At 38.4% G+C, this 15,182-nt stretch overlaps 2 protein-coding genes across 2 annotated transcripts; one reads left to right on the top strand and one right to left on the bottom strand.

Annotated features, from left to right (window-relative positions):
* Nucleotides 1–975: 975 nt before the first annotated feature.
* Nucleotides 976–3,665, bottom strand: hspb2 (heat shock protein, alpha-crystallin-related, b2). Its single transcript, XM_072592930.1, has 2 exons — nucleotides 3,283–3,665; nucleotides 976–2,135 (listed from the first exon to the last, which is right to left on the bottom strand). The coding sequence occupies exons 1-2, from the start codon at nucleotides 3,374–3,376 to the stop codon at nucleotides 1,681–1,683; spliced, it is 549 nt and encodes a 182-aa protein (XP_072449031.1). The 5' UTR covers nucleotides 3,377–3,665; the 3' UTR covers nucleotides 976–1,680.
* A 1,600-nt stretch (nucleotides 3,666–5,265) lies between these two features.
* cryabb (crystallin, alpha B, b) lies at nucleotides 5,266–12,614 on the top strand. The gene is made up of 3 exons (XM_072593257.1): nucleotides 5,266–5,550; nucleotides 9,730–9,852; nucleotides 12,226–12,614. Exons 1-3 carry the CDS (start codon nucleotides 5,344–5,346, stop codon nucleotides 12,427–12,429), a joined length of 534 nt encoding a protein of 177 aa, XP_072449358.1. The 5' UTR covers nucleotides 5,266–5,343; the 3' UTR covers nucleotides 12,430–12,614.
* Nucleotides 12,615–15,182: the final 2,568 nt, after the last annotated feature.

Consider the following 15,182-nt stretch of genomic DNA (forward strand, 5'->3'; position numbering starts at 1 on the left):
ATTGAAGTCAATTATTTTACTGTGTTACAATATTACATGCAAGAAAGAAATGGAGAATAGTTCATTTATCTGCGGTCCCTCACAGACAACGATGACTCTCTTCCAGTCTCAGAGTGACTCCGTAAGTGGCTGTACAGACCAACGCAGCTACCACAGACTCTGTTACACTTAAGGCAGAAGTGGTCACGGGAAGGGGTGAGTGGGGCATTGATGTGGCAGCGCGCTCCATGGAGAATAGTAGCACAAATTTTCAGTCATGGTGCAAGTAAGAAGGACTGAAAATGAGGTAGAACTGGTAGCACCAATTGTCTCAGTACTCACATTTCAAACATGACACTCCACTTGCAAAAAGCTGTATAAATTATCCTATGGGTCAACTGTGCAATCAGTTTCCTGACCTCAGTCAGGAGAAAAGGAAATATCAAGGACTGGAAATTAAAGCATCACTTGACAGGCAAAGCCACCATCTTTCAAGAGAATTTGAGTAGCAAAATACAGGATCCCATTTTAGCAGAGAACTTCGGTCAAATCCACAGACCACTACTGGAAATATCAATCTCTAATTTCTCCTCAGTTGCTGCTGAACATATTGTGTATTTTATACTTTTATTTCAAATTTCTGACATTTGTTATTTTAGCTTTTAAACACTAAATTACATTTTTAGATTGCAGAGCTGATTTTAATTTCTCAGAGGGCTGGAAAACTGCTGCTAATGACTGAGGGACCATTGCAGACCACATTGAAAAATCGGGTGGGTTAACCAACAGCAGGACAATCCAGACTGCTTGTTTTGCCACCATCTTTGCAGGTTAAAAATAGCCTTTAAGTGATCTAGCTCTGAACGCCAAATCTCCTATTAAGATCAATTACAATTTATTGTCATAGTTTTGAAAAACCTGTCGAATGTAATTTTTTTTAGCTGATGCTAAGTTACTCAAAAGAAACAGCTGAGAGCATTCCCCAAACAATTATTTCAGTGCCATTTTTTTTTATTGCAGCTAAAAAGCAATAACGGTTGTCATTACAGGTTTCAAATAAACGCATTTTGGATACATTTGTTGTCAAAGTGTTTGTTAATAAATTTGGTTCATTATTCAACAAGCTGTACATCAGAAATGGCAGAAAAGATTTGCCAATAGCTCAGTGGAAAGTAGTGCAGTGCTCAGTTGTAGAGACTATGCGGGTCCCAGCCTCAATTCCTCGTAGGTGCTTATTTAGCCTACAGCTGTGAAAGGAGACCAGCTTGAAGGTCCAGAAAGTTAAACTGGAGAGATGGATTCTTGTTCGGCAAGTCAGGCTGAGCCATGAAATTGTGAAGAACCTTCAAAGTTAGCTAAGGACACATTATGTATATGTGCTCCAATATGTGTCATTTTCTTCCAGAGAACAGGAGCAAAGGGCAATAAATCAAAGGCATGTCTTAATCATGAGACCAATCATCAGACTGAATTTGCATCTATTATTAATAATTAGGTTTCTAGCTTTATAAATACAAAAGATATTAAATTGTCAAAACAAGCCTTTTTTTAGGTTTGTTTGCAACTTTAATTAATTGATAACTCACTTGAAGCCCAGTCATTGTAATATTTTGCCCTGCTTTCTAGAGGAGATCAGGTGTATTAACAGAAGACCTGCTATCAAAATCAATTATTGGAGGTCTGCCCATCCTACTGCAAGAGCTACTTATCCTTCTGTTTCTCTTTTCCGGGGTCTTCCCCAGGCTCCTTTGCCATGGGTGCTGACTCCACGTTGAGTTTCACTTGGTTTACTTTGGGCTGGATCTCATCTCCTTTTCTTTGCGCCTCAATGCACAGGATACCGTCATGGGACAGTGATGACCGAACAAGCAGAGGGTCCACGTCCAGGGGTAGGATGTAGGTGCGGGTGAACTCCCGGGAGATAAACCCGTGACTGTCCAGTTTCTGCGGATGCCTTCCGGACACTTCCAGAAGGTTATCGACTGTCCGGACGGAGATCTCATCCGGCAGGAACTGGCACACATCCAGAAATACCTGAAACTTATGATGCTTTGTTTCAATTGTTGAAAAGCCTCGGTCCAGTTGCTTATTGATCCTGGGTCTGATGTAATAACCATGGTATAATGTAGGAGCTAAAATATCTTCTGGTGACAAACCTGGAAAATATATTGGAAGTTACTAAACTGTAAGTCACACACCAGACAGCCACCTTATATTTAAAATAAAATGATTTAAAAATAAACTTTAAACAAATAAACGAGTGGGCGGCACGGTGGCACAGTGGTTAGTATGGCTGCCTCACAGCGCCTGAGACCCGGGTTCAATTCCCGCATCAGGCGACTGACTGTGTGGAGTTTGCACGTTCTCCCCGTGTCTGCGTGGGTTTCCTCCGGTTTCCTCCCACCATACAAAGATGTGCAGGTCAGGTGAATTGGCCATGCTAAATTGCCTGTAGTGTTAGGTAAGGGGTAAATGTAGGGGTATGGGTGGGTTGCACTTCGGCGGGTCGGTGTGGACTTGTTGGGCCGAAGGGCCTGTTTCCACACTGTAATGTAATTTAATCTAAAAAAAAATTCCAAAAATACGAAATGCTGTTCAATGAAGAAAAGATTCTTAAAATTGAACTGTTATTAGCTTAACTACCCTGGTACTGTTTTAAGACTCCACACAGCCTGAATGTTATTGGATGTAATCTTGTTCCTTCTGGGGCTCTGGGAGCTATACAATTGTATACAAACAACCTGGAATTGGAACCTGCAGATTTTCACACACACCCCTCCCTCACCAAACATACACACACAAACATGTCAGAAGATGATGGATAAACCATTCAGTGCCACCTCCCAACTGTACAGATCTGATCATTGTTGGATAATCATGGGGTCCAGGAAAACACTGCTGGCTTTAAAGTGGGGATGGGAAGGCCAGAAGGTGAATTAGAGGAGTGTGGTTAACAGCTCTTGAACCCATCGTTTACTGAACTCCACTTCCTGAGGATAGCAGGAGTTAAACAGGGAACAAGAACACCTGTAACTACGACAAAGGGTCAGACTGGAGTCCATACATCAGCTCTGTTTCTCTCTCCACAGATGCTGCCAAACCTGACGAGTTTCTCCAGCATTTTAAAAATTCTCGCAAGTACGAGTTCACTTAAGATTTCACATGCCCTTCCAAACCGCACCGTCAGTATTGGGGTTGTTTACTGTAGCCCCAGACTTTGAGAAATTCACGAAGCCGGTTCAGAGCTGGGCTGCACAGTTTTGCCACGCACAATTTCACGGTCAAAAGGCGAAATAAATTTACCCTCCCCGAAGTTCTGGTCGTGGATAGTTGTCGGTGTCTCCTTCTCGTACTCTACACTCATCGGATAAGCATGTGGGATGGTCTTGTCTTCCATTGTAAGGCTCAGCAAGCAGGGAAACACAACGACAACAACACACTCGTCTGATCAGCCTGACCCCAGCAGACACTGGTCAGTCTGTCTCAGAAACCTCAGAGTCGTTTCTGTCAGAACATTCCTGAGGGAGGGGTGCTGTTAAATTCGGACGGAAATAGAGCAGGGCACTGAGAAACTACGGAGCGCTCCAAAAGCACTGGAGATCTCCTCTGGGAAACAGACAACAGTGCCACACCCTGTCTTTACAAGACAAAACTACTGCAGATCTGAAGCCTAACCAGGAATTGCTGGAGAAACTCAGCAGGTCCGGCAGCATCCGAAGAAGAGTCACAGGACTCGAAACGTGAACTCTGCTTTCTCTTCAAGATGGTGTTGTTGGCTTGGTCGTGGATGGCTCACATTGTCTTGTGATGTCCCGTTAGGAAACACAGAGTCCGCTCTGGGCGACCTGTAAAATCAAATAAAGCAAAGAGCTATGTCGGAAATCTGAGACGAAAAACAGAGGATGTTGGAGAAACTCAGCAGGTCTGGCAGTGGCTGTGGAGAGAGAAAAAGAAAACGTTTTGTGTCCAGTAAGCCTTGGAACAGATTTTGCCAGAAATGCAGCGTTTCTCCAGCATTCTCAATTGCTGTAAAATAAATTTCTTTTTAAGAATGCGGAGATGAAAGGTCAAAATTTCACAGGTAACTTTGTTACCAATAGCATTTCACCCATAAAGAAATGAAGAATAATCACTGAACTACTTTTGATCAGTAAGGATTTACAAAGAACTCTGTAATTTAGTGTGATCTGTTTCCGTGGGACGGGGCAAAACGAAGAGAGAGAGAGAGTCCTCCTGGATGACCATGGCTGGTATTATATAAGAGTTACAATCATTCCAAGCCACGTGAAAACTCAACTCTATATCACTGGCTTTCAACTTGAGGCAGACACCATCTTTGAACTGACCAGCTTCAAGCGCCAATTCTGTCGAAAACTTTCTTTAAAAACTTTAAAACTTTGCTTCAAAGTTCCCAAGGAAAATAGATATAATGAAATATTTTAAAAGTTGGCAATTAACAGCAATCCTGTGATGGATAATTCCATCAGCAAGTTCATTTGTACTGATTACAGTTTAGTATTACAATCTGTTAGTGACTTTAATCCTTTTGAAGGGCAAGCAACAGAATATAATAGAAGGGTAAGTGCTGGAATAACAACACTGCAATTTTGGAAGGAGGTACAAGGATCTAGCATCTTCTGAAGTAGCTAATCTGCTCTAATAAATGTGATATTTTTCAATATAGAGAAGAGACAATTATCCTATGAGATAATTATTTCTCTTCCAGCCTTCTTTACTTTCCAAAAACTTTGGAGGGCACAAAACACAGCGAGAGAATGGAGTGGCTCAGTCCAGATTCTTCCCTGTTAAATATTCAGTCACTGCCAGAAACTACAAATACCCAGAAAGGTGACATCAGAGGCTAATCACTGGGAGTCTATTTCTGAACTACAGCCCTTCTGTTTGCCATCTTCAATGTTTGAATTCAGCATTCAGATAACCCAGCACACAGAGACACAAAAGAAACTAAAATCTTTAATCATTTATTTTTTAAAACAAAACCTGAAACAACATAATATTCCTCTCAATACAATGGCCTCCTATTGAAATGCCATGAGGTCATCTCCTCTGGCATTCCGAAGCAGTGCCAGCAGAGGAAAAGAGTGATCAACAGAGCTTTGTCCAGCAGTGCAGAGACTGGTCCACTGCTTGTGTCAGTTATAATCCTCCCTCTCAAAACATAAATCCCTAAACAATGAAATCACATGACAGAGTCAATCAGCCTTGCATCAGTTTTCCAGAAAGTTCAATGGATTGGGTGTCATTGTGTATATAAAGGACTGACACACCAACTGGCCCTCATTGGACTGCAGACAGTACAACTACACTAATATACATCCTGCTGCATTTAACAGGAAGGTGAAGATGGACATTGCAGTTCAGACTCCTTGGCTACGGCGTTCCCTTCTGCCGAATTTCCTCTTCCCCTCCCGTATCTATGACCAGCACTTTGGGGAAAACCTTGATCCTGATTTCTTCCCAAGCTCCTCATCTATGGTTAGCCCTTTCTACTGGCGAATGCCATCCTCTTTGTTCAGGCTGCCTAGCTGGGTACAATCTGGGCTATCAGAGGTATGTTCTGTGCACAGTATTTTTTTAAAGATGTGGCATTTTCCTGCAACTTGACTGAAATATTTTCTTAAAATGGAGCTTCACCTCTCAGATCAATCTTTGTGGATGTATTGTCTGTCTCATAATAATAATGGATGTTCCCAATTGTGTATATGTGTATATGTATTATATATATCATAAAGAGGAAGGTAACAAGCACATAAATCTGTATGATAAAGTGGAAGATGAATAAACATATATATCTATTTCTTAAGTTCTTACACTGAATTTCTATAATACATAAATATATAGCTAATTAACACACTTCACGAGTGCAATAAATGATAAATAATAAGATTTTTTTGACAAATTGTTAGTGTCATTGTTTCAATGGGGGATAAGTCCTAAATTGGAATGTTAAGGTCTGTTCCCATTTGCAAATTGAGTTAGTGGGAATATTAATTTTCTATGTTGTCTTGAGTCATTTCATGAGGACCAAAGACGTCGGCTAAATTTTCTGTATCTGAACACACTAATTCCCAAGAAAACCAGAATTAATAATAAGAAAAACTCTGTTTGCTGGAAAACTTAAAATAGCAAAAGGAAATGCTGGAAATACATCAGATTCACTGGTACCCAATAAGTCTTCTAAAGTAATATTTTCTCCGATATTGGAGGCTGATGGCACTGTTGATTGGAACACTATCTGTGCACTTGCAGGACTAAGGTTTGTGGAATCTTGTGACACAGAGGCAGTATCCCTGCTCCAAGGCTCATGTCTTATCCATTTGGGAGGTACATCATTATACGTCAGAACAGGTTGATTAAAAATAATTTAGAATCTTATGTCAGAGTGGTAGTCTCCCTGCCACTGGGTCAGAAGGTGTGGGTTTAAGTCCCACTTGTCACAGAGATGTGTCCTAACATGTCTGAATAAGTTAATAAAAATATAAATATTTATTGATGAAGGTTTGAAGTCTGCTTTAGCTAATGGAATAAGAATCACTATTTGGTCAGCGACGTCCAAACTAACTACAAAGTGGATTAGTGGTGCTGGAAGAGCACAGCAGTTCAGGCAGCATCATTGTTTTTACCTAACTACAAAGTGCCCCACTTCCTCCATCCTCCAAATGGGGGATACAGATATTAGCAGGACAAGTTAGCTCAAATTAAAGTCATTTTAAGTAATAAATTGGTAATTGTTAAAGCTGTCAATATCCTGATGCTGACTGGCACATGCCAGTGATTGAACCTATCCCCGTCCTCTTTTATCTCCTTGCTTATGATAACCATAATCATACTAGACTTTTCCACAAAGGCTGTTGTCAATGCCAGAGGCTAAATTTCAATGTTGCTTTAGAGTTGAATATTATATGTAGGGTGTGACTTTGATTCATGTTGGTTTTCTAGTTCATTTCCAAATGAAATAATTAATATTTGGTAACAATTGCAGTCTCACTCAAATGGACTATAAGACTGCTTGTCTTTGAGTAGTATCAAAATTCTAAATTTGTGTTAAGTTGCATTGTTAGAGTAGGGAAAATCAAGCCTTACTGGATATCATCAGATGCCAAAAATGGGAATACCACAGCACCCCCAGCCTTAAAGTTATAATTTGAATTTAAGAAAGTTTTAAAGTATTTTAAACTTTGAGCCTTATATTATCTGTGTATATTCTCTACAATCCTAGTAATAATACTTCACCTTAGAATGAGTTAACGTTTCCCACAATGTCTGTCTTTGTGCAATTTAATCTGGCTTTTCATATGACTTTGTTTGTCCCTTGATCTGTGGGTTGAGTTTACAAGCCAGAATGTTGTTTATGAAAGGAATGTTCCAGTAGAATCCACTGAAAGCTGGCCAACAAACTTCCATGGAACAATTTACGGCTAATGGAAATCATGATATTGTGCCCTCAATTATCCTGATATCTAAATTCAATAATTTGATGCAATTGCAAAATAAACTTGAACTTTTCTGTACCATATTTCAGCCAGCTACTAGGAATTGTGTGGAAGAAACTTATCCTCTGATATTTTGCTTCTTCTCTTTCTATGCATGATGGCAAGGTGCTGGTGTTCGATTGGAATGGACAAAGTCAGAAGTCACAGTAGCACCAGGTTATAGTCTAACAGGTTAATTTGAAATCATAAGCTTTCAGAGCACTTCACCTGAGGAAGGAGCAGAGCTCTGAAAGCTTGTGATTTCAAATAAACCTGTAGAACTATAGCCTGGTGTCATGTGACTTCTGACTTTCTCTATGCACGACTTGGTTACTCCCCAGTAAGTCTGATCACCTCTTTTTCATCATTTACCTGGAATCACATTTGACACCTCTGAAAATATTCTTGTGAATCTATGTCATAAAACAGCTCAGAATTAGGAAAGCTGGATCGCATCTTTCGTGCTTAATGCTAGAAATATTCTTTTCATAACCTTCTGCTTGAGTCAACAAGTGTCACTTTAAATTTGCAGACAAGTGTTAGGTAATCACTACTTAACAAAAAAGGAGTCTAACTACCTTTCCTTACCATTTGTTGACATATCTGTGAAGCTTCTACCATTGAAATTGACTAGTAACTCAACCTGGACTAAAATGCAGTAGTTTCTTGAGCCACCAGCAGTTCAGTTCCCAAATTCCTAAAGCCTTGCCATCATCTACTAGGAACACATTGAGGCTGCTTAGATACTCACTTCATGCCTGGATTATCCAGGTCAATGCTGTTTGCTCAGTTGGCACCCTATCCACCACTTTAAACATCAACTCTCTCTACCAATGGTGTAGAAACTTGGTAAGCCATCTCTAATGTCAAAAAAATTGGCTCAAATATGTATAACTTGTTTTCACAGCACATAATTGCATTTTCTATAACCACAATATTTTTTTCCATTAGCCTATACAATGATTTTTATAAATACTCATTGCAGTTTAATAAAATTGTATATGTATTTTAAATTTCTCTTTCAATTATCTGCATTTATACCCTGCGATCTTGTTGAGATTTCTCATATCACTTTCGATAATCCATTGCTTCATTGTATTCATTTTTGGACTATGGGAATCATAAGCAAGGCCAGAATTTATTGAGCATTTCTAGATGCATTTGGGAAAAAGACAAATCTTCTTCCTTTACACTGCATTCTATACACTTAATACACTTTCACAGTGCTATTAGATCAGGAATTCTTTCTAATAGTTGGAAGTCTTAGGATTAAATTGAATAAGTGTCCTCTAGATTTCATGTGCTGATGGTGGGAGGATTGAATGTTTACTTTAACATGTGGAGTATATCGTATAAGTTACCCATCCCTAAACAGTACTTCACACGTTAGGAATGCATCTCAGGAATTCTGGCACAGAAAGCAGCAACACCAGCTGATGTTCCTACAAACCCAAACATCTGTTATGCACCTCCATTGTACTCTTCCAAGTTCTGCATTGGGAGTATTCACTCAAATATAAAATTTGTAGTTTCAAAAGTCAATAGACAAGATTATATTACTTAATGGAGAGGTGTTTTACATTGCTGAAATGGAGAAGGAAGCTATCATAATTCACACTGGGAAGTACATTTAAGAAAAAGCTTAAGTAAAAGATTGATTAGTTAGTGCAACTTGAGGGGACTAGTGTTTAGTTGCTTGTTATCTAATATAGCAGTAGAGGTTTTATTAAATATGGAACATTCACATAATATTATTCAGGTATTTTGATAATCTCAGCCAAAGTTTAAAAATTAAAAAAAAGAACTGCAGATGCTGGAAATGTGACACAAAAACAGAAATTGTTAGGAAAACTCAGCAGGTCTGGCAGCATCTGTGGAAAGAAAGCAGAGTTAATATTTTGGGTCCAGTGACCCTTCTTCACAATAGAACTTTGTGTTGTAATTACAACCTGTATTGTGTGATGGGCTATAAAGGACAATATATTTTTCATATAATGCAAGCTTGCAGCCCTGATGGTTGAGACTCAAAGCTAATACATAATTGGCTAGAATTTTATTGTGACATTTTGGCTTATGAATGGTAATATATTGTATTGATACCTTGAAAGAGATGTTCTTGTCATTAGTGTTGAGCTCCAGAAATTCATGATCCGAGTTCATTTTATCACCTTCCTAATACCGATGACAAGAAAACAGCTTAGGAATTTGGCATTCATTCTTTTCTAAGTAGATGTACTGTGCTCTGTCTCTCTTGCAGTTGAGACTGGACAAGGATAAATTTACTATTCACCTTGATGTTAAACATTTTACTCCTGAAGAAATCCGTGTGAAAGTTCTGGGTGACTTTGTTGAAATACAGGCTCAGCATGAAGAACGCCAGGTAATTCTTACGTTTTTCACTATTTTTGCTTCATTTTTGACTTGTCCTGTACTTGGACTCACTTGCTTCAGTGGTGGGAGAGCTCAATGGATTTTTGCTGGTCTGGTGTAAATTGTAGGCACTGCATTTTGGCAGAGAGAGAGTTAAATTACATATTGATTTCTTCACTGGCTGATGATTTGGCTGACAGCTGAAACTGCAGTAGTTAAATATCTAATTCCTCATCAGGATTTGAAACCAAGCCATAGTCAGATTTCAAAATCAATTGAAGAAAAGCACATCAAATCAGATATCACAATTTTACACAAAAGCGAAGGATTTGCAATTTCTTGAAATACAACTTTATTAATGGAATGAATTTGACCAACTTAGTATCTTTGTTTACTACGGTATTAGTAGGTACTGCTCACAGCAGTAGTGGTGCATAAAAATATTAACCGGATTTATTATCACTGGAGCAATGCCAGGTGACTTAGCAACATTTTAACATCTCCTTATCCATTTATGAAACATTCTCAAATTGCCTGACCATCATAAAAAACACTAAAGTAGACCAGCATGAATGTTAAAAAGAGCCTGAATTTGTTTTAGTTAAGTATAATATTTGTGATGAAGATAATTGGTTCCCTGTAACAAGTCAACAGATACTCCAATAGAGGCCAGTCTAAATTGAGGACTGGTATGTTATCCACTGAAACATAGCAATCGAGCACTCTTTTATGCTGAACTAAGCCATCACATGCCCTTGCTGTGCAAAATTAAATATAGAATCATTCCGGGAACTTAGTTACAAGACTGTAATGTGGCCAAGGACTATAGATAACACCAAAAACCATGACAGTGAATCCTTTGTTAATATCTGACATTTCATGATTTAACAACTGTCTGTGTGGAGTTTACACATTCTCCCCGTGTCTGCATGGGTTTCCTCTGGGTGCTCCAGTTTCCTCCCACAGTCCAAAGATGTGCAAGTCAGGTGAATTGGCCATGCTAAATTGCCCACAGTGTTAGGTGCATTAGTCAGAGGGGAAATGGGTCTGGGTGGGTCACTCTTCAGAGGGTCAGTGTGGACTGGTTGGGCCGAAGGGCCTGTTTCCACACTGTAGGGAATCTAAAAAAATTGTATAAAGGCAATCATTGTCCAAGCATTAGCCATTACAATGATAATTGGCAAGTTATTTGACTGGTCCGAGCATCACAGATGAGTTTAATTCTCTCTTCACTTAATGTCCATTGTTGCAGGGGTCTTGTGGTGCAGTGGTAGTATCCGTACTGCTGAGCCAGGAGACCCAGGTTCAAGTCTCATCTGTTGCAGAGGTATGGAGCATCTTGGAGCACGTTGATCAAAAAACCATTTTTATAAAATGGCTACTGTTGTACACCTAACAGGGCACACTGGATAGAATCATAGAATCATAGAATTCTTACAGTGTGGGTCAGAGGCCAGGAGCAGGAACTCTGCCAGTGTTTCCATCCCTGACCAAAGGATGTTGGAGATAATTGTGGTAGTGTTATTACTGAGATTAACTTAGCTACAATAAATATTAAATCAATGATTTACTGGCCTGTGGAGACTTGCATTTATATAGCATCATTCATATAGGATTTCCCAAAGTACTTCATGGCCAACAAATTACTTTTGAAATGTATTATCACTCTTATATTGATAAAAGTTGGTGAACCACTGTTATAATGATTTTTATAAATAATTGTTTTGGGGGTAAAATGTGTGGTGTACTTTGCAATCTCAACATTCAAGCAGGTGCCATTTAAACTGAAGCTCTTACAGTGGAATGTGATATTTATGCAGTATTGGAGGGGTATTCTGTAATGTTTCAAGAGTCAGTTTCTCTTTCCTGCACCCAGTCACTTACCAGTTTATGTTCTTTTGCATTGGATTTATATAACTTTGAGTACTTTGAAATTCTTGAGTACTTGTAAAAGATATTTATCCAGTTGAAAAAGTGTCACTCTGAACAGTAAGCTCACAATTCTGATATATAAATTCCATACTTAAAACTTAACATGGCTGTAAACATTATTCCACTGAAAGTTAATAAAATATGAATTTATAGACAATTAAATTCTGTGGTAAATACCTGCACTCCCAGTAAGGAGTTTAAAGAGTTTCACTTAAAGGGAGCACAATGGCTTTTACCTTGCATTTCAAAGGATTGTCAAAGTTCCAGAACTGTACCACTGATGAATGAGAAAGTTAATTTGTGTATTGGGTTGTGTGGTGTATTGTCTTATAGTTTATTTGACTGGGTATGCGATAGTCAAAAATAAAATGGAATCAGGTTTTTTTCTCGTAAAATCGATAGAAAAGTTGACTGAACACAGTTTTTAATGGTCAAATCTTTTATCCCTTAGGATGAACATGGCTATGTTTCTCGAGAATTTCACCGAAAGTACAAGATTCCATCAGGAGTTGATCCAATACTGATCACTAGCTCTCTGTCAGTGGATGGAGTACTTACAATTTGTGGTCCCAGGAAGTTGGCTGATGTTCCTGAGCGATCTGTGCCCATCACCCGAGAGGAAAAGCCTGCAGTTGCTGGACCTCAGCAAAAGTAGATCATTTCTGTTCCGTTCAATGTGAAATGATTTCAAGCCATTAAAGTATTGCCTTTCGCTTTAAATGTAATGTTTTGTCTTGCTAAATAATCACACATTCCTTAAAATCTGTTAGCCTGCAATAAACATTTATCTTCACTGCCTTAGTGAAATTTCCACTTAAATAAAGTCAATCATATGAAGAACCCATTGCATAGTTTGTGTTTCTTTACTTTGGTCTTTGGCTTTACTGGTTTGCAAAATGCTAAGCAATCAATTGCAAAACAAAATAACATAAAACTAACTGCATTTATATATATTGTTCATTAAACAGAGCTAAGATTTTTTTCATCCTTTGAGATAATTTAACAATATCTCTGTGTAAATCATTTATTAATATTCCACTAGCGAATAATGCACATCTCTTAATGAATGAACTACATGCATAGATTTAGTACAAGATATAACCATTAATAGGAATACAGACTCTTATATTTTAGTTTACTTCAGAAGATGACCACTGTGCAAATTATAGCTGGGTGTGTAATGTTCTATTCTGTCACTTGAAATTTCCTAAAAAAGTTCAGAAGACAAGGTCTATTTGTCTGAAAAGTGAGGCAATGTTCTGAGCAACTGTTAATGAAATGGAGGATATGTACTTTAATCTCATTGTAATGATCAGATGGTATATCACCTAAGATGTTTGAATGTTGACATGGAGACCATTGGAAATGTAGAACAGTACTGGGGTATAGTCAGAGATGGGGGATTGGATAGCTCAGCTGGCTGGCAGCATGATGCCAACAGTGTGGGTCCAATTCCCATTTTGAGTGAGATTACCATGAAGGATCTCCTTTTCAACCTCTCCCCTGACCTGAGGCATGGTGAGCCTTCCGTCAAACCATCACCAGTCTTTTCTCTCACGTGTGAGCAGCAACTCTGTGATCTGGTAGAGCTACGGTGACTTTTACAGTCAGAGATGGGAAATGAGAATTACTTGCTGAAGTTAGAAAAGCTAACAGTGTTTAGAAAATGCTTTCATAAATTAGAAAGTACAAGAGCCTCAGCCTTTTTAACCAGATTTCTCCCTTTTTAGATAACAACCACTTATGGTATGTCAGATTTCCAGCATTCTCCTTCAGTTATTTGAAGAGAAATTTCTATATCGTTTGATAGAAGACAGCTTAAATTCTACTGTTGTAGGTGTGAAGTCCCATTGATGTAAACATCTGGATCTCTCTCTCGCCAGTCACAGAATGGTTGTGAACCTGTTCACTGTTTTAAATCAACTGCACTCCTACCTAAAGAGGGATGTATAATCAAAATGCAACACTGAACTAAAACTTAAAAACTAAAATAGAATGTTAAAAAGACATTTTAAGACAATGTCATTCTATAGTTTGCTACACTTATCCCATCACAGCCGCAACAAAAATACAGAAATCAGTGTTTAGAGTTTATAGGTTTAACATTGGCAAAACAATGTACCTTTTAAAAACAAGCCTTCAGATACCCTCACTGTAAAAATATGCACATTCTTAAAACAATCACCATTAACTTACATCTCCAAGCTATAAAAAAGAGATATTTATTCAAGTGCAAAAACAAGTACAATTTTCTTGCGTGCTGTGTAAAATTCTCAACAAAAATCAAATTGTCAGCTTTTAACTTCAAAACATTAGTTTTAAAAAGTCTTCCAATAACTAGAATGACCAAATACTCAAGCAGGTATTAATGGTAAAGCATGTGTGTTTAATGTAGTTTTTAACAAGAGTTTGTGAATCCCTTTATAATATTCCTATGTCCCTTTATAATATTCCTGTGGGAACAATGGCAGTGGAAATCCAAACATCTTTGATTTTATGAAGCAACTTAGATATTTAATTTACTGTTTTGGCTCATGGGTTTAATAGTCTTCCACATCATTTTGATATAGTTTTTTTTTGTTTCTGACAACTGGTCATGCACTGAGGCACAGATTGGTCATACCTTATACAAATCTCATAACAGAAGAACAACAGGTATATCATTCCCTATTTATTAATGAGCCATTTCCATTTACTCTGAAAAGAAAACAAAGAGTCATTTTAAAATTATCTTGTAGTTTTTCTCATTTTGGTTCTTCACTGAATGTTCATCACTGATTCAGGGAGTGGAGGATGAACAACATGCAGCCAAGCCTGGTCCTGAAGAAGCTAAGACTGTAGGCTTGCATGGCTCACAAAACCTAGCCGTGCACAGTCCTAATGGCATTTTTGTAGGAAGGTGATATCCACAAAACCCTGGTACATCTGGCTGCTGGTTTTGCTCTGCCTCCAAGTCTGTCAGAGTGGTGGGATTTAAAGGGATGTAAGTACCACATAACTGATTCTTCTCTGCTGTCTCATCAGTGCCTGATGGAGCCGGGGGTCCACAATATTGTAATTGCTCATCCTCCACCTTGTTCAAATCTGGAGGGCAGGGAGGGTACATTAGGAGTGCAGGATCCACGTAGTCTATCATGTAGCTCGTTTTCGGAAATTGCTTGCTATGAGGAGGGTCCAATTCTGGTTGGTGTGTAGGGTAAACATGTGGCTCTATTTCAAACGCTGGAGAAAAGAATCATCTCAAACACAGTGACATTTAATGTTTCTTTTCATTAAACTGGATTTCATCATATTTTTTTCAGCAATGTATATCATAATCACTGTGCAACCACATATATACCACTGGATGTAAGGCTTACACTACCTTGTACACACCATTGAAGTGCTGTAATTATTCTGTTATACTAT

This window comes from Chiloscyllium punctatum, chromosome 23, assembly GCF_047496795.1.
Source record: "Chiloscyllium punctatum isolate Juve2018m chromosome 23, sChiPun1.3, whole genome shotgun sequence".
NCBI lineage: Eukaryota > Metazoa > Chordata > Chondrichthyes > Orectolobiformes > Hemiscylliidae > Chiloscyllium > Chiloscyllium punctatum.

Excerpts from the sequence above, each read along its gene's own strand:
- hspb2 (XM_072592930.1), bottom strand. The coding sequence starts at position 3,376 with ATGGAAGACAAGACCATCCCACATGCTTATCCGATGAGTGTAGAGTAC. Across the intron at positions 2,136-3,282 it reads CGACCAGAACTTCGGGGAGG|GTTTGTCACCAGAAGATATT; the intron begins GTAAATTTATTT and ends TATATTTTCCAG.
- cryabb (XM_072593257.1), top strand. The coding sequence starts at position 5,344 with ATGGACATTGCAGTTCAGACTCCTTGGCTACGGCGTTCCCTTCTGCCG. Across the intron at positions 5,551-9,729 it reads TACAATCTGGGCTATCAGAG|TTGAGACTGGACAAGGATAA; the intron begins GTATGTTCTGTG and ends TCTCTCTTGCAG. Across the intron at positions 9,853-12,225 it reads CTCAGCATGAAGAACGCCAG|GATGAACATGGCTATGTTTC; the intron begins GTAATTCTTACG and ends TTTATCCCTTAG.